This window comes from Barbus barbus, assembly GCF_936440315.1.
Source record: "Barbus barbus genome assembly, chromosome: 22".
NCBI lineage: Eukaryota > Metazoa > Chordata > Actinopteri > Cypriniformes > Cyprinidae > Barbus > Barbus barbus.
This window is the reverse complement of record NC_136750.1, coordinates 25,678,268-25,699,016: the sequence shown is the minus strand read 5'-3', so window position 1 is coordinate 25,699,016 and position 20,749 is coordinate 25,678,268. Positions and strand designations below refer to the sequence as shown.

The 20,749-nt window shown below is 36.8% G+C and overlaps 1 protein-coding gene across 1 annotated transcript in view; it reads left to right on the top strand.

Moving 5' to 3' along the window:
- The first annotated feature begins 783 nt into the window (after window positions 1–783).
- The window catches only part of LOC306888051 (semaphorin-3D-like), a 40,516-nt gene continuing 20,550 nt past the window's right edge, over window positions 784–20,749 (top strand). The window contains exons 1-2 of the mRNA XM_079446153.1: window positions 784–1,045; window positions 14,518–14,720. Of these exons, the coding sequence (XP_079302279.1) occupies window positions 14,549–14,720 (172 nt within the window). The 5' untranslated portion in view covers window positions 784–1,045; window positions 14,518–14,548. The remainder of the gene's footprint in view (window positions 1,046–14,517; window positions 14,721–20,749) is intronic.

The following is a 20,749-nucleotide window of genomic DNA, read 5'->3' as shown; positions in this document are numbered from 1 at the left end:
GTCAAAGCTTCCCCACGATTGTAATTAATAAAATAGCTACTAGATAGCTACATTATTCCACAGCAATGATGGTAAAATTGAAAGACGCACAAGCAGGTACACACAACTGTTCTCTCTCTCTCTCTCTCTCTCTCTTTCTCTCGATCGATAATTAATTGAAATACATGCCATAATTCATTCAAATAAATGTGATCATACCGCACTATTTCATCTCTGTGTCTGATTTGAAGCAGGCATAATGCTGAGCTAAAGTGCTGTAGCTGTAACTGTAATTTTTACCCATTTGGTCAAATATTGCGCTGCAAAGAGCACTAGTTTTAACTTTCTAGTCTACTAGTCTATAACTTGGCAAATGACCATGGAATAAGCGGGATAATCAATATAGCTGTTCATTAAAGGATGCACTTAGCAGGTGCATTTAAAATCCTTTAATGCAAGGCTAGCCGTTGATTATTCCTTACATAAAAGTTAAGCCCTATACATAATAAACGTCGGCCAGTGCTCATCAGGTGCAGACATCCTTATACATCAATCGAGGCTTCTTGCAGTAGTCTCGATTAATCGACCTAATTCGACTTCACTTCATAGCCTATTTACATTTAGTCATTTGGCAGACGCTTTTATCCAAAGCGATTTTTTTTTTTCCCCCCATAAAATAAAATATAGTTTAATCGATTAAAATTGTCAGCACAAATGACAGTAGCCTATCTCCAACTCAGGGGAAAAGTATGTAGCCTGCTCTCTCGCGCCCCCCGCCCTCCAGTCTCTGCACGCGGCGCTCTCACCTCGAGCCAGCAGCCACGAGCGCCACTGACGCGGATACCTCAGCCAAATTCACAGAGTCCAGTCACACTCAGAGAACAGTTCATTAGTTGTTTTATTTGTTTTCGTTTTATGTGTCTCCCCTCATTAAGTTGAAGAGAGCTTAGTTTGGGAACAGTGGACACGTCTCGCAGACATTTCAAGCATGACTTTGGATAAAAACGGATCTTGAAGTGTCAAACTCAGACTTCCAGAAAACAACGGCAGACACCAGCTCTCCCAGGTACCCGTTTATTATTAACATTTCAGTATTTTATTGCATTTGATATTGAGCTGTTCAAACACATTTTCATGAAGTTTTTTGAGCGTTACTGAGGATATGACAGTGTGTGTCCTTTAATTTTGACGGATTATTGTCGAAAGCGATAGTCATTCGATAGCTGTGTAATATATAATGATATTATTATCATATTCATATTAAAGATACACCAGCACTACAGTGGCATGTCTGCTCTGAGTGACAGACTCCAATGTGTCAAATGAATTGCTGCTTTCATGAGGATAAATATGTGCAGCGCTGTTGTTTGAGGCTGTTAATCATGCGTGGCTCTCCCCTTTTCTCCTCTCCACTCATTTTTAGGTGATAGGAAACATGTTTCATTTCAGAAGATTTAAATCGCAGCTGCGCTTTATTAAACATTGTCTACACTTTAACAAGTGCATATTGTAGAACAGCATCTTCACAAAAACACATCAATTTTTCAACATGCATGCTTGCTATTGTATTTTATTATTTATTTACATTATATTTTATTTACATATTTTATTATAAACGCAAATATATAATATAATAATTTGAAATATAATTAATATATTAATAAAATTAATATATTGCTTAATGTTATAATTAATTAATGGATAATTAAATAAATACATTATATAGATACCCCTTTATTTACATTATTATTTTATTTATTATAAACATATTTATTTTATTTACATAGCTATTAAATAATACATATATTTAAATTAATTTGTTTTCATCATGCATAATTAAAATATTAAGCAATTTTCTGTCATGTGTCCACTGTAGTTTTATTTAATAGGAAATTGCCTAAGGTTTTATTAGCCGCTGTGAATTGTGTTTTGATTTAGCCATTTCTAGTCAGTGGCAGGTGGTATAAGAGGAATGGGACTTGTGAGGGGTGTATGATGTAATTGTAAGTTTCAGAAAAGTGCATACTGCTGCAGGCTCCAGGACAGAGTCCTGCTTGACAGTCTATGTGGCATTACATCACCAAAGTGTGGATTCAGAGGGCTTAGGGTGTCATTTGGCACAGTGGGTCATTAGTAGGTTTTGTATATAAGTTTCACTAAGTTTTAAGTGAGTTCTGTATATCTGCTCATTTGTATCAACTTTCTAGCATACTGAAGGCCTCAAAACATGGATCATTTTGATTTCATGGGCAACTTTTTTTTTTTTGTTAACAACTGTTTTAAGTTTTATTTTGTGGAAGAGTAGTACAAAACAAAGCAGCTGTACAAATTTAAAACCAACCCATTCCACCCCTTGGTAGACTCAAAAAAAATAAAATAAATAATAATAATAATAAACATTAATTAATATTAATAGATAGACAAATAACAATAAAATAAATTATTTTTACAGCGATTTTAGAAAAGAAGACACAACATTAAAAGCTGAATGCCATGAATGAACCGTTTTCACGTTAGATCCATGTATAGGAGAAGTAGAGAGTTCCATCGAGATAATGATCAGCAAATACACAGTCCAGGTTCGTCTGTCTATTGTGTGAGGAGGATTCCAACGGTTGACTAGCAATGTTTTTGCTGCTGTGAGAGCAGCTAACAGTAAAGATCTTTGTTGGACGGACAAGGTGAAGTCCCAAAAGTCATTCATGAAAAAATGGCACAGAGTCAAACATAGCTCAGTACTCAACAAATATGATAGGTCCAGTGAGAGCTGAGTCCAAAAAGGTGAGAGAGAGGAGCACTCCCAAAAAAATGCAAAAACATGCCTAAAACTCCTTGGGAACAGAGATTACACTTAGGAGAAGACGACAGATTCATATAAAAACTTTTCATTGGAGTCAAGTAAACCCTATGCAGCAATTTCCAATGAATCATTTGGTGATTAGGGTTTTTAGAAGACAATTTAAACATACCCCATACCTGATCGGAAAATAAAACATGCACATCCTCATTAAGATCCTTAGCCCAAACATAATAGATAAAGGTTTGTATGAATGCTCAAGAAGAAAGAGATAGATGACTGAAGCAGAGGGAGATTCCTCAGAAGGAGTTTGAGCAAAGGGTGAACAGGCAGTTGAGAGTTCAAAGGCACCCAATATGCCCGTAGGGCCGATCTAATGCGCAAATACATAACAAAAGGAGGTGCCTGGCAGATTATATTGAGTTTTAAGATTCTGGAAGGATTTTAAACCCCTATCATCATAGATATCTCCGAGAGTGTTTACTTTACTATGAGTCCATTGCGGACAATGAAATGGATTACTGCCTGACAAAAGGTTATTATTGTGGAAAATAGGTGAATGCCTATGCCATTTTGTAACTAGTTGTGAACGTCTTTCAACATCCCTCCATGTGGAGAGGAGAGGTTACAATGGGACCAAACCGAGATTTACACTGCCTAAGCGGATCACCCGAAAAAACAAGATGCTTCAATTTATATGGATAAACGATAGATTCCTCAATTTCTCTCCAAGACACAGAAGCGTCAGGATCAAACCAAACTGATAAAGGGCGGAGAGAAAAGGCTTGAGCATACAGTCTGAAATTAGGGAAAGAAAGACCATGGGCGACTTTAAATTAAGGAAAAGATGAATAAGGTTATAAAAGTAGATAAGGTTTATTTTCAAATGGCTGGCCAGATTTGCTGGTGAGGAATGTGTGATGGGAGTAAAAGCGTGTCTGTGGTGTTTGTCAAGGGAATGAAAGATGGGAGATTCTCAGTCTGCCTCTGGTCCTCCTCACACATCCGCGCCAACAGCTGATCTTGGATTGGCATTAACTCTCGACTCTGTGCTTCTTCAGAAGTGAAAGAGGACGAAAGCAAGCCAGAACGTAGTTCTGAGTGGATGAGAGGGGGCTCTTTCTCTTCCCAGCGGCATTTGCCCCGTGTTAACGGGCCGGATAATACCTCTCTGTGATGCACACAGACTTTATGGAAACTCTCGCTCACACACCCTGCGGTTTTATGGGGTGAGACCAAGAGAAAGTCTCAGTCATAAGCCACAGATGTCGTATACACACTTTACTGATTATATGTGTGTGTTTCTTATTAAGTATTGTTTAAAATAAATATTAGCAGTTCATATACATATATATTAAAAAATACTTCCTTTTTCAAATAGTAAAACAGCTGTTTTTATTTAATTTGCATACACAGGCACACATACCGTAAAGTAGGTCTATGTGTATCTATGTTCCCAATATAATGTTTTGCTTTGCTTAATTCAGCAAGCTGGACCTCTGGCATATATTTGGAGAGGAAAACATGATACCAGTGAGGGTGGGGAGCTGGATTTCCTCTGCTGAAAAATCAAAGTAGGGCAGTAAGTGGCACAGTGATGGATTCTAGTTGCTGTGTGTGTGTGTGTGAGTCCGTGTCTAAGTGTGTTTACTGTAAGTCCATGGAGCATACTGCCACCTGGGTGTTAAAAGGCTCTAGCACAGAAGTGCGACTGATTTCTTAGACTTATGTCTCTCTCTCTCTCTCGTACATTTTCTCTCTGTCTGTCTCGCCTCACTGTCTCTCCTCACTACATCAGCAGTTTATGACCCAGTAAGACAAGCCAACCTTGATTCTTTTAAATCCCAGGTTTCTTGACTCATTTAGAAGGCAGAAGGCTGAAAAAAAGTTTTTTATGAAGAAAAAGTGATGCTTGCCGTACTAAAGTAGCCGTCAAGTGGTTGCTGTGGCATTTATAGGTGGTTGCCAGGGTGTGGTTGGCCCATGTCTATATTATTTAGGTTTTCTCTGTGTTGCTCTTCAGTGTAAATTTCTTTTTTTTTAATCATCCACCATATGAAAATCATCTGATTGTTTAGAAAATGAATGGCACACCTCACAATTTGAAGTATCATTTAGTGAGCCACTTCAATTGTGGTTAGTTGAAGAAGCGCAGTTTCAGAGAAAGTTTAGAGTTCACTTCTTTGCTGAAGAGTAAGCGATCGTTACGAAAAATAGAATGAATTGCAAAAAATTTGTAAGGCAAGAAAAACACAGCAACTGCCACAAAGATTTGAGACAGCAGCTGAAAAATATCTGATTAAATTAATGCAAATTAGTAAACAGAACTAATTTAATTAATTTATATACAGTAGGTTTATAAAGAGCTTAAACCAAAATGTAAGTTTAGCAATTGTAAAAGATTTATGTATTCTAAAGCTTGTACTTCTATGTATGTCATTTAATTTAAAAGTTAAAAATTAATTGTCAAATTGTAATATTATAATAATCATAATTCTATTACTATTATCTGTAATAAATTAACGATATTATATATTATATATAATTTACATGAAATAAATATAAAAAATAATTAGCAGCAAAAGCCAGTAAATTTATTTAATTTGGAGCAAGAGTTACAGGATGAGCGGCTTTATTGCATCAGATGTCACTTTGCTCACAGCTGATCAGTCTAGTTTTGGTTTGCAATCTCTTACCCATAATTAAACCTGCCCTGGAGCAGGTTAGCCATGTAGCGCAAGTTACTTTGACAATGCACACTGCTAAAAAAAAAAAACATCCATCTTCTTGCACAAAGAGTCTTCTCAAACTAAATTCAAACTTACCTAATGCCGAGTTCACACTGCATGATTTTAAGAGTCATCGGATCACCGTTGATTTCACACTGCACGACTATCTGGGGTAGCATTCAGTTGTTGCTGTGTTCACATTGCATGATGGTTCGGCGACAGGAGGTTACACACTGCATAGTCTCGCGTAGCCAGACCTTCAGACTGACGGCTGAAGGTCTGGAATAGATGGCCGCTTTCATTGGCCAAGGCCCGCCCATGTCAAACAACCATGGGCGGTTTCGTTTAGCGTCACGTTTCAGGCCGTGGAAATGTCGCCACAATAACAAACCCAGAGGTGGGTAGTAACGAGTTACATTTACTTCGTTACATTTACTTGAGTACATTTTTTGGGTAACTAATACTTTTAGAGTATATTTTAAAATGGGTACTTTTACTCTTACTCAAGTATATTTTTAGAGAAAAAACGGTACGTTTACTTCGTTACTGTGGGCGACTCTCCTCTCGTTACTGTATCTTAATGCAATACAAGTAAAAAATACTTCGGTTTATTTCAAACGCGCCGTCTACTTTTCTCTGGGCAATGAACGATGCCCATTCGCGAATGATTCATTCTTTTGAGTCGATTCTGTTTAAAGGCTTGATCAAACCAGTTGGCAAACCAGTGAATCGGTTCGCGAATCAGTTCGAATGATTCGTTCAGTTCCCTGCCGCACGCGCTGAGTCTCTGAAGCGGTTCTCACTCAGATAACAGAGAGTTTATGAACATCAAGAGCGCTGAAGACGAGGCTTTGGATCTACAGTCAGGTGAAAGCAAATCTGCAAAGGCTTGTTTGCTAGAGCTATATGAAGATCTTTTATTAGATGAACACCGCGTGTGCTGTCTACTGTTCCACAGGTATAGGCCACGATACCACTATGACATCACCAGTTTGTTGTACATGTACCTTACATTAAATACAATGTATAATTTATACATTAAATAAGCTGTCACAGAGTATGAAATGAACACCCGTGGAACCCGCGTTAGCTCTGTGCAGCGGCGCGCGGCCTGTTCTAGACACAATTAATATTCATATTTTTACAATATTTACGCTTGCAAAAATATAGGCTACATTTGTTTACATTTTGCAGAACAGAAGATCCGTCAATATGCATTTGTTTCGTTATGTTCTGAGCAGTCATGTGAGGCGTTTTCAGAGGTTTCAGTGTCAGAGGTTATAGGATAATACATAATTAATTTACTTTATAATTTAATTCAGTGATTGAAATCAGAATTTTCATCAGCTGTTACTCCAGTTTTCGGAGTCATATGATCCTTCAGAAATCATTATAATATATTGATTTATTACCAGTGTTGGAAACAGTTTTGCTGCTTAATATTTTTTGGAACCTGTGACATTTTGTTCAGGATTCTTTGATGAATAGAAGCTAAAAAGAGCAGCACTGCTAATAAATCAACATGATTTCTGAAGGATTATGTGACTCTGAAGACTGGGGTAAAGGCTGATGAAAGTTCTGATTTGCATCACTGAAATAAATTACATATATATTTAATTAATTATATATACATATTTTGAACGGCAGTGTGTGTGTGTGTTTGTTTGTGTATACACATACACATTACATAAATGTAATCTATATATCTAAATAAAAAGACTATATTCAGTACCTATATGATCCAAAGTAAGTAGTAACTAACTACTTGAGTAGTTTTTTTATCCGATACTTTTTTACTCTTACTCAAGTAACTATTCAGACTATTACTTTTACTTTTACTTGAGTAAATATTTCTAGAAGTACTTTTACTTTTACTTGAGTACAGTTTTTGGGTACTCTACCCACCTCTGAACAAACCGATGTGTGAAACTCTCGGATGTATTTGAAAGTTTATATGCCGCAAACTTTAAATATTTCACCTACTTTTGAAAATCCAGCATCTAGTTGACCTTGATAAGCGTTCGTCGTCATATTTGTAAACACAACGGCTATTTTTGTTTCCCGGCGGACCGAAAATAAACGCGCATCTCCCGGAAATACGGTTTAATTCAACCAGTCAGATGACGACTTCGACATTCCTGAAGTGTTTCCAGAAAAGTGTGCCATATGCATCAGACGTTTAGCCAACGTTCCTTTGGCGTGACGTCTGAGGCTGAGACTACACACTGCATGACTTTACAATAGGAAGAATCGCCGACAACTCTGTCTGGTCCGTAAACTACAGCCAAACGCACACGAGAAATGATAAGGAAATAATGCAAGATCACGCTGATATTGTGGTATAAGTCCTCCCTCGAGACGAGGATAAACTCAAAATAACAGTCTTTAATTCAAACAAGGCAGGGCAAGACACACACACACACACACACACACAGGAACACTGGGAGTAACGAGTAGACCAGACGGAAATTTTATATACACAAATCTAAGTACTTGAAAGTGAAACCAACGTTTAGTGCATTTTATAATGAATTTATTTCTTATAGCCTACAAAAGCCCTCAAAGTGATGAAAAAGAAAAATGCAATAAATCTTTTGTAATTTATAGAGGAATACTGTTTACAGGAAAAACCTGTGTGTGTGTATATATATATATATATATATATATATATATATATACATATATATATATATATATATACATACAGGGCCTAAAACTAACTTTTTGCCACACCTGCCAATGGCCGGTGACGTGATAAAATTTACCGGCCATGAAACTCTTTTTGGAAAAACAGGCAGTTACTACTACAATGACTAAACATATTTACAATGTTTTTAATTTGTCCTTTACTTTACTTACAAGAAAAAAACAACAAAGAGATTTATTGATTTATATTTTTTTATCCTAAAAACGGTGAGATTCTTGTCCTTTGCATGTTTTCAGCAAACGGAGCAGTCTATCGTTTTACACCTGTTTCACACATACTCAGTTTGCAGAACGTATAGCCTCGTTCAGACTGTCAGCCCAAATCCGATTTTGTGCATATCCGGATGGAATCTGACTGTCCACACAGCATATCGCAACTGTTCATATCTGATTTGTGTGTCCATAAGCGCTTTTTCATTTACTGAATGTGCATTGGTTTCTATGGTAATACCATTGCCTTGTTATGCCTATGTGAAAAAACAACAGTAACAGCAATACAGTTTGCTATACAGATGTTGTCTTTCAACTAGCCTAACTAAAAAAAATCATTCTTTTTAAATATAGAAATTCAGATAGGAGTCTAAATGTCAATCAAAAATATTTTCAATACACAAATATCAACAAATATGAAGGAAGGAATTTTATTTCACTATTTACAGGGTATCTAAAAAAAATAATAAAAAAAAGATTTAAGGAAATGTATGACCCATTTTAAGAGCTGCACAAGTAAAATGAACACAGTATGAGCAGAGTTGGACAATGTCTATGGTAACATATAAGCCTGCTGAAAAATATCTGATTAAATTAATGCAAATTAGTAAACAGAACTTTATACTAATTTATATACAGTAGGTTTATAAAGAGCTTAAACCAAAATGTAAGTTTAGCAATTGTAAAAGCTTTATGTATTCTAAAGCTTGTACTTCTATGTAATTTAATTTAAGTTAAAAATGAATTGTCAAATTGTAATATTATAATAATCATAATTTTATTACTATTATCTGTAATACATTAAGGATATTATATATTATATATAATTTTGTACGAATTAGCCACCTCGTAAAATATGTACGAATTGCCGTGAGATCGGGCTGGGCAGAGAGGTAATTCATTTTGGTAGCCCGACTGGAAAACACAATAGCCCCGGGACGTCGGGCTAGCGATTTTGCGAGCCCTGACGCGGATCTGACACATATAATAAAGATGGGAAAAGTTAATCTTCCGAAATTAAGCAGTAATATCTTCTCAGGCAAACATTATTAGAACCGTGTCTAGAGACAAGCTGGCCAGCACACTGTAAAAAATTATCTCGCATTTTAGTTGTTTGAATGAATTTTTTTTAAGTTGACACAACTTGCAGCTTCTGAATTTGTTCATTCAACTTAACATTTTAAGTTTTCACTGTCTCAACTAGTTTGTAAGTTGACTGAACTAGAGTATTTGCCCCCGCAACTTAAAAAAAATTTGTTGAATCAATTCAATAACGATGTCACGTTCTCAACGTCACTTATTGCGAGATCTCGTGAAGACCGCTGAAAGACGTTCGTCAACCATCTTGATGAGCTTCTGCACAAAGTCAGGAAACTTTCTTGATCAACAAATTTGGTAAGTAAATATTTGTATTTATTGGTCTAATATGTGTCCAATTACGTATGTCTTATGCACAAGTGTAGTTTAAAGCGCCGTATTCGCTAGTTATATGTATAACTAAAACAGGCCTCATGAAATAGGCTATAGGTTTTGGAATAATTCTTATGTTTGGACACACCTCACCCCTAACTGGTGTTACCAGAGTTCCTGTTTTTCATTGATACTGTTTTAAGTGTGTGAATGTTTGAATCTAAAAATGATTGACTGACATGTTGCGTTCAGCCTTGTCTCCTTCAAAGGGCTCAGCCTTACACACCTGAACAATCTTGATAAAAACTCAGAACAATGTCAAACACCTCGTCCTTATCCTTCCTTCACACAGCCTAAACCTTACACCATCTGCCCTCTCTTCACCTGTGTGTGGATAACAGTACAGTTTTTAATCCATTCACTCCAAACACAGCTAATCGACAGGAGACATTAGCCGAGCACTTTGTCTGCTCTCCATTACAGCTATGGAGGTTCCTCTCAGGATGTATTGAATTACCCATAATTCCCTAAACCTGTCACTCACAGACAGACAGACAGAGTGTCAGGTATTCCAGGCATATAATGAGGTTTGGGAATGTTGGCAGAGAGGAATTTCTTCACCGCTCTCTGTCATTAGATATGCACCTGGTTCTCTCCGAGCTAAGTGCAGGTATGAAAGCTAAAACGTTTCATCCTTTAAAGATGAGAAGGGGGATTAAAAACTAATCATTAAACATGGACTTGGCTCAAACAAACAGGACTAAATACAGAGTTTCACCCTTTTAAAGTCTGCAGAACATTGAAAGCTTTTTTTACTGTACTCTTTCCTCTGTCTCACAATGTGGCGATATTTGATATATTTTTCAGTTGCCTTTACCATAACAGACAGAGTGCAACAATCCATGCATGATGATGATAACCTTCATGAGCGGCTGTGGATATATATATATAAAAAATACTGCCTTAATACTGCCTCAGACTTATAGACTGTAAGAAACAGTTGTTGAGGATTAGAAATTAAATTTGATATGACATCGTCTATGTGTCTGCTTTTGTGCCGTGTGATTAGGCGTATAAATTGAGGCCAAAGGACTGTCCAAATTTTCATATGAAAACTATTCGAGTTCAAGTAAAGGTCTGCTTTTCCTTTCTCTGCATATGTAAGCTGTCAGTCATTCAGTAATGTCCTGAGGCAAATATGATGTATTCACAACAAATGAGGGACATAAGATTTTACAAATGTTTTTGTTATAAGTATTGAGATGTGTTGTATACACATTACCAGGTTACAGAATCACATATAAACAGATTTTTGTGAAGTTATGACTGGAATAAATGGTGTTTTTTGTAAACAAACAGCTTTTTATTTCAGTCTGAGTAAATGCATGTCATTTTGTTTATTTATTCACTAAAAATACTTAACATTGTTTTACTTTTAACTGATTTTTCTTAGAAATGTTCAGAGCAATTTTCATGTTTACATTACAGACCATGCCACACATTTTGACAATGTAAACTTAAAGGTGCCCTGAGGAGTTTTCAGGTTTTACACATGAAGAAATGAACATCAGTTTTGTTAAATATCATTAAAATTTTACTCACATGAGACATAGACTCCAAACTCCGGTCAGCCTTCTAGAATAAATTTATTTGTGGGACGTGTGCCATGTTGAGATCACATGATCACAGCTGTTACTACTACTACTGTTTCTGATGATACTAATAGAAATGTGAATAGTAAAACATTTACTTTTACACCAATAGGTATAATGTCCAAGACCACTGGGACAAATAAGCCTCAACAAACAAAAACAAAAACATTTACATTTTGTGTGAATAGCATCTGTCACTATTTACACTTAACAGTAGTGTAAAGAAATGTTGTTTGTTGCTATTTATACTTGGTGCAAACAGAATCTACAACTTACACTCTGTGTAAACAGTCTTTGTCTTTTTTATATTTAGTATAAATAGCCTTGGCATTATTTAGCATAATTCAACTTCAGTCATTAGAGTACAATTAGAGTCATGTGAAATAATAAATGAATGCTGCCAAACTAATTTGGCCGCATTTAATTTCAATCAGACCTTTTTTTTACCATCTCTGGCAGCAACAAAACCATATTTCCGTTACTTATAACAATTCAAAAGCTAAAAAAATATTGTTATGTCTTAATGAACAAAACAGTAGCTGTACAGCTTGCAGCCTTGGGAGATGAAATTCTAAGATCCATGGGAGGTAAATGTAATATAATATAACTAAAATATTGAAGCCAGAAAAATATGGAGTCAAATGATAAGATATTATTATCTTCTCTAAAATCCAGTGTTAGTCCAACCGCCACCTTGAAAATGATACGAATTACTTGTAATGCTACGAAGACAAATTTTCGTTGCATGTTATGATTATGAAAACATAACATGGCCTTGGTGTCTGCGTGTGGTTATGTTGATATGAACATTATTTACACAGAGCGAGGGGTAACCCTTACACCCGACTACAACCACAGCGAAAAGATTGACCCATGCCAAGAATAACACAAATACGTAAGCCGAGCTCATAATAATGAACTTGGGCTGACCTTTTGAAATGCTGAACAGTAAAATAATGTAGTGGACTGTCTGTGGTAGGTGTAGGAATCCGTCCAGGAGAAGTTTGCAAGAGACAATAGCTGTGATGTCAAAGAAGAAAGCTCTATTGTTTTTAGAAGAACTTAGAAGACTCAGGCATTACCCAAGAGCCCCCATGCTGATATCCTTGTGACACGTGCTCTCTGAGATCGCTCCCTCAGCTTCTTTAAATCTGCTCTATATGAATGCAGTATGATCCATCATAAGCAAAGCTATCTCTGATGCCGCCTTGTTCTTTAAATAAACAGACAAATCTGACTTATCTTTATGTTAGAGTTAGAGATATGTCTGTCTGCTGTTGATAAATGTGCAGTATTAGAGGAACATTCCTTAGTGACAATGTATCTTTATCAGATGCCTAGATGTGTTTGGGTTTCAGTAGGTCTTTGAAATATATGAACACTATTTGCATTAAACTCAATTTTGGTGATTGATGTTCAATAAATAAATATGCTGTAATCTAAAAAAAATAATCTAAATAGATTCTTGGTTAGAATCAATCCCGTTTGTGTCATCTTTGCTGGGTCAAAAACGGATGAACCTGGTGCTGGGTTGTTTTGACATTCAGGGTTGTTGTTTTAACTCAACTATTGTTTAAAAATGATTATACTGCCTGGTTAAAAATGACCCAAAATGGGTTGGAACTAAAAGTCACATAACACATGCAGAATAATTACAGTAACAACACAGGAAACTGGAAAAAAATACAAGCAATAGTAAAAACAAAATGTGTGTGAGTTAGAAAAAGTGAACAAATGAATGACAAATCAAGTTAGAACTTATACAGTTAATTGAAGTTGATTTTTTATACTTTCAGTGAACACTGCTAAATAAATATTGAATACCTTGGGTTTAAGACTAAATGTAACCTGTTATTTTGCTTATTTTTTCTTTTTCACCAACCACAATAGTCTTTCAGTGGCCAAAGCATTAAGCTTTGAGTGCCATCAAGAAATACACAGAAAGTCTGTAATAAACGCTAGAAACATTTCCAACCTTGCATAATTTGGTTTCTGCTTATAAATGATTATCAACCCAAACTAGGTCTAATTCAATAACCCAGTGTTTTTTAGAGTGTATAACCATGTATTGTACAGAACTGTCATAGTCCTCATAATATATAGAGATGTAATGCATAATAATGGCGACATTACTCAGTAGGTAATTGGAAGTCTGACAGTAATTTATTGTCAAAGATGGTGAATTCGTTCCAAAATTTGTTGCTTTGGGAAAAGCTGTGCTTTAAAAGATGAATTTGAGATGAAACTTCTCAGGGAGGATTTTACTGTCATCATGCCAAAGCACAGCACGCTGTCAGCACGCTCAAACCCTCACTGAGAAGTCTTCTAATTCATTTCCTTTAAAGCAACACTGCTAATAATCTACGTAAATTCACTAGCTGGTTGTTGGACAACATAGTATAAGTCCCTCCATGTCCCCTTTTCATTCATTCTTTCACTCGTTCTTTCATTCAAAATGATAGGACCGTTTTGTTAGCCCCTGATCTGAAGTGTGTGAATCCTTGTTCTAAATGATTCCCTGCTGAAGGAAATCTCTTCATGAAGACAGACTACTACAGTTTTCTCACTCTCTCCCACAATTTCATGGCACTCTGTTGACTAATGAAGCAGAGATTCAGACATGATTGTCGCCCCAGCCGAATACTGTTTGTTGAAGAAGTGAGAAAGGGAGACGGAGACAGGGCAGATGAAAGATGGTGTGAGAAAATAAAGGCATTTGAAAGAAGGCTGAAAGTGTCTGCCCTCATCAAGCTGACCTTTTGTTTAGAGACAAACAGATTTAGAAAGAGAGGGTGAAAGTATGTGTGTTGGTGGACAAAAGAAAGGACTTGAATAGAGCAGCAGCTGATGCAGAGCTGCTAAAATGCATAGACATGCCTGAAAGAGACCACAGTAAAGCAGCTGAACATTTGCTTGGGATTTAACAAGACCTCAAACACACACACACACACACACACACACACACACACCCCTCCCACAGAGTTGCCCTGCCACTCCCTTAGATGACTCCATCTAACTGTCCACTCCATCACAGGTCAGCAGCAGCAGAACTCTCCTCTCTCATCATGAAGACTGCCGAGGAACCAGACAAACAAAGACAGAGGAGCAGACATCAGAGTCTACAGATGGGGTGGTTCTCCAGTGTCGGGTGGTCTACATTGGTGATGCTCTTCTTCTCTCTGCCAGAGGTGAACGCTATGAAGGAGAGCGTGCCAAGAGTTAAACTCGGCTACAAAGGTAAAGTTTGTCCTTATGTGACTTTCAAACTTTATTTAACATTCTGTTTATTCCAAAAAGCTTTTACATTGCTCTATGTAGATGATTTCTTTCTAAAATTATCTATTAAATCTTTAGTGTTTTGCTGAATTTCCATGTATTTATTTTAAGCATTTGCTGGAACATTTGTCATTTTTAAAGGATACATTTTGAAGTACATGTAGGAGTGTGATGAGAGGTTTACAACTCACTTGTATGAGGTCAATATTTAGACTGTGCATGTGACTGATTGAGTGTACATAAGGGATGTGCTGGATATCACAGTAGCTGTATGCACATTTTGAATATTGTTTTTACTGGAAGCACACATATATACACACTTCACTAAATGATATATGTCGTAGACATCTATTGTTTTTATATGAAGGTGATTTTAATTTCTATAGACCAAATGATTTCTAAAAGAAAAACCATTGTCTTTGGAAAAATATTATCTTTGCTCTATTTATTTATTTATCTATTTATTTTGGCCCTTACACTGTAGATATCCCTTCTATATACATATACAATATATACATTGTCTTATTTCATAATGGTGCATAGACAAACCATTTAGCAACGACCTAGCATCCACTTAGAACACCACAGCAAACATATTGCAATGCCTTGGCAACAACATACAACCATAGGATAAAGAGATTAGATTAATTTGAGATTAATCTTTGACAGTTTAAATGCTTTGCCAGTTAATTTAAACCATTCAAGTGCAATAAGTTGTTAACGAGAATTCAATATGGTTTTTTTGCGCCTTATTGCACTTAATTGATCAAATAAACACAAAACTGTCAAAAATGACCATTGTCATTAATCATGTAAACACAGTAGGTTATGTCTTAAGTGAATGTAAACAGTTAGATATGTTTCATAAAATAATGTCTGCGCATTTGCTTTTAAAGAGACAGCGGATAATATTGCCTGCTGCTTTTTGAGTCATTAATGTTAATCAAACAACAAAAGATGGTAATACTTTATTTTACGGTATCCTTGTTACACGTTTCATGTAATTACTTCTATAATAACAATAAATTATTCTTAATTACATGCAAGTAACCCTAAGCCAAACCCTAATCCTAACCGTACCCATATAGTTGTCAGGCTTGTGTTGTTTCTGTCCATGTGTTCCATGTTCTAGTTTTTCCCTGTGTTTCCTTATGCGCTTATTTGGTTGTTCCTGTTCTTGTTTTGTTAATTGATTATTCCTCGTTTAGTTAATTACGATCCCCTGCACCTGTGTTTTGTAATCATCCTGTGTATTTAGTACCTGTCTGTTTAGTTCGTTTTCGTCTGGTCTACTTGTTACACTCCCCGTGTTCGTGGATCTCTCCTGTTCACATGTGTGGATAACCCTTTGTTCAACACTGTTCGTTTTGATACACGGATTCTCGTTCCTCCCCGCTGTGTGCACCGTGACAGAAGACCAGACCAATACAGTTGAGTAAGCAGCGCTCCTTCACCCAATTTGTTTTCCCGGTTTTTAAAGTCTTTTGTTTTGCTGTTTTGTTTTTTTCCCCTCCGTGGCATGGAAGTCGCTGCTCATCATTTCGCCCAAGCCCACTGAAACTAAGCGTGGGTGTTCGGCGGGATCGCCTCGAGTGCTGCGAGTCCTCTGGCCGCTCGTCAGTCAAGTCTGCCGGCCGTTCACCTGTCAAGCCCGCCGGCTGCTGCTAACCCAAGCCTGCCGGCCGCTCATCAGTCATGTTCGCCGGCTGCTATGAAGTCGAGCCCCCGGCCCCGGCTCACTCAAGCCTGCGGGCCAATCCTCTGTCAAGTCTGCCGGCCGTTCATCTGTCCAGCTCGCCGGCCGCTCATGTGGGGGATATTTTCTTGGCACACTTTGGGCCCCTTAGTACCAATTGAGCATCGTTTAAACGCCACAGCCTTCCTGAGTATTGTTGCTGACCATGTCCATCCCTTTGTGACTACAGTGTACCCATCTTCTGATGGCTACTTCCAGCAGGATAATGCACCATGTCACAAAGCTCAAATCATCTCAGACTGGTTTCTTGAACATGACAATGAGTTCACTTTACTCAAATGGCCTCCACAGTCACCAGATCTCAATCCAATAGAGCACCTTTGGGATGTGGTGGAACGGGAGATTCGCATCATGGATGTGCAGCCGACAAATCTGCAGCAACTGCGTGATGCTATCATGTCAATTTGGACCAAAATCTCTGAGGAATGTTTCCAACACCTTGTTGAATCTATGCCACGAAGGATTAAGGCAGTTCTGAATGCAAAAGGACGTCCAACCCGGTACTAGCAAGGTGTACCTAACAAAGGGGCCCGGTGATAGTGTATATATATATTAGTGCTGTCAAACGATTAATCACAATTAATCGCATCCAAAATAAAAAAAAATATTTACATAATATGTGTGTGTACTGTGTATATTTATTATGTATACATAAAAGCACTCACATACAGTATATATTTTGAAAATATTTACATGTATTTACAAGTGTATATATATATATATATATATATATATATTCATTCATATAATTTATATATATATTTATTTATTCATATATATACTGTATATATATCTATATATATATATATATTAAACATAACCTATGTTTCTTAAATATACACATGCATGTGTTAGATATACATAATTAATATACCCAGTGCACACAAAAACTTTTATTTTGGATGCAATTTTTTTTATATATATTTATTATTATTATGATAGTTTTTTTTGTTTTTTTTTTGGATAGTCATTTAAAACTGTCTGTAATATCCTATGCATTTATGTATAATATATTGTTAAGTTTTTCTAATGCATTAACCTACACTTAGCGGGTCAGTTTGATCTTAAAACTTTCTGTTCCGCTCCATCTTTGGTCCTGTTTGGAGAGGATGCAGAAGTACAGTCTTTCACAATCCATCATCTGAGCAGATGCTCTCATAAAAACATCGGCACCATTTCTGTATCACTGCACTCCTTTAAAACAGAGTGTGTCATTATCCAGACGTATGCAGGGCTGTGTGCACACCTCAAGGCCGATCGGCAGTAAGTTCCTCTTGTTTTTTCTCTTAAAGGAACGCTAAAAGGGGAACATCTGATCTGCATTAGATATAGTACATCTCATAATGTTCTCTGGAGTCAACTAAACAATATTCTTTCTGTCGCTAACATCACTCCTAGCTGACAATGTCCAGTGAAACGCATCAAAATATTATATTCAGGTTGTGTAAATATTTATTTTAAAGACATGTCTCCCTTGGCACGGGGGACGGGTAATTGATTGTTTTATGAGTGGTATATTTTTGTGTGTTTGACATAAAATGTACATGCATGATGGTATAGACATGCATGGCTGAGTCATGAACGTGAAACATGCAAACACAAAGCCTTGTTTTGCAACAGGAAAACAGCAATTTAATAACTCACAGTATAGTTTACAATGAATTTATAACTATATGGCTCCCAGTTGGCTGTGGCTCTCTAAACAGATGTAAAACAAGCAGGTCATAAATATGGTCATGTGTCTTCCTAATGTACTGTATACAGAGTTACACTATTTTCCACTAGTTTGGCTCTCTTCTCAAACCACAGGCATGATATTGATTACACCTAAGAGTGTAATCCTTTACCGTCTGAGAAATCTTAAAAGAAGTCTTGCTCTGTGACATTAGTGGTCTGTTTTTGGCGAATAGCTGGGGGTACCTTCATTTGTCAACCCCTCAAATTGTGCATTACTTCATAGGTTTGCATTTCACTCATCAACCTTTATGCTTTGCCATTGCCTGAAGATAAATGAAGTACCTGTAGGGCTGAAATAGCTTGCAGTGTGAAGGTTGAACTGTACAGCACAATGTAAAGATTGAACTGAATGGACAATGCTTTCTTTATGTTTCCACATGGAGTCTGCATTTCTTATAAGAATAATTATTCAGCCACTACTATCAGCAAACCGCAGAAGTGTAGCATTACACTACAAGCTTATACAATTGGACTTATAAGAAGTTCTTGTTGTCCAGAGTCCGTTCACTCTGTGGCCATTTTGGCAACGGCCCGACTAGACATGGAAGTATAGCTTCTTTGTACTTGAATGAGATTAGTCTGAAATTTCCAAAACTGTTTGCCAAGCTTGCATTTCAAAATAGTTAAAATCACAAAGAGTATAACAAGGGTATGTAAATGTTGAATCGTCTGCTGAAATAAACAGTTTATTTATTTATTTTTTAGCTAACATGCTTGCATGTTCCAGGGCAGATGAATGAAAATTGTTCATTTTAAAATCTGCATAACATTCTTTCTTCTGTGGAGCACAAAAGGAGTTATTTATACCAGAATGTCTAAGATTCCCTTGTTCATACAATAAAAGTGAAGGGCGACCGCAAATATTTGGTGAATAATGACTTAAATATGCAGATCTGAGTTGTCTGGACTACTTTTACTACTTTTTTGGAGCTTTACAAACCTTGGTTCTCATCCCCTTCTGTTGAATGGAAACAAGTAGCTCAAACATTCTGCTAAATGTCTCCTTTCATATAGAAGTCATATACTGTAGGTTTGAACTTTATCCCTTTAAAGGCAATTGATCAATTTTCTCCTCATTATATTGTCTCTGATATTACTTAGGAAAGAACATTTAATCTTTGTAATGGAATTGTCAATGCACATCTTAAATATCCTCAAAAAACATTATCTAGCTGTAATTTACAGACTACTACTCTTAGGGGATGCGAGAGTTGATTCCCTGAGGGGTGCAGATAAAGCTCCAGAACTCCAGATAAATCTCTGTAGACTTCATTGCTAAGCAGGGATCTTTCAGCAGGGCTCTGACCTTAAGCTGTTTGCGGAGTAGATTAGTGTCAGCTAGTCAGGCATTAGCATGAATGGGGTTTTATTTTGGAGAGGGTTTTTTGTCTTATAAATATTGATCAGAAATGACCTGTCCTCGACCCTGCACCCCAGAGAATAAATAGTTAAGTCCTAGGATTTATTCAGCTTCTTGACGCTCTAGACTCATAACCCTGACGTCCCTTGACCCACCCCTCACATGGCTGTTTAAACGATATATATGAACATGGCAGACATGCAGGGAGGTAGCTGAAAACTGAGAGCTGGAAAGAATGAATGTGAAATGGTATGTATATGTGAAATTCAGAATTCAAAACAGAAGAAAAAGAGGATCAGAAAACATAAACGAATCTACAGACCTGCTTTCCTTGTTGTTTAAGTGCACACTGCCAGATTTTCTTGCTTTGAGGCTGCTGGCAGATGGTTATATTTGTGTGCAAGGAGAGCAGAACATAGGGTGGAGAAATGTTAGGACTCTGTCCAAGTCTACTAAAACTGTGTGCTTTAGTCCAATGCCATTACGTGTTTCAAAAATATCCTAAGAATTATGTATCTAGAGAGTTCAGCTTGTATATGTACCAAAGAGAGTATGAACAAGGCTTAACAACGTCACCTTTACAGATTTTCCACCTCTCTTATGTTGGTGTTGATAGCCTGGAACTTTTAAACTTATTTGTGTTATCATGACAACTTTTGACATATGTTCATTGTGTGCAAAAGCCAATCTGATCTCAGCTGTCTAAGCTGTTAACCGGCACTCTTCAGCGAGAATTACAGAATGTGTCATTGCTCCCTCAGAGAGCAGAAGAAGTGAAATATGAAACCTACAGCAAATGAACCGTCAAGCTAATCTGCCGCTGTGTCGACGTGTGAGAATTGATAGGTGGAGCGATTAGATCCAGCTGAATTCTCAGACAGCTCAGAAGCTTTTGGTTCATGTTTGGCAGGTGAAGTAAGGGCTAGAGGAGGGAGGTTTAGTAGACAGGCTGAATTTAAAGAGAGGATGAAACCTTATCAGTATAGAATCAGAACACATAGATGACAGATAGCCCCGAGGTTATAGAATAATAATATGGAATATAGAAGTAACGAAGCCTCTCATTATATTAGAAGAATGAGAGATTCAGGAGAGAGGGCAATAGCGGTGATATGATACAATTTTCAATTTATTGCT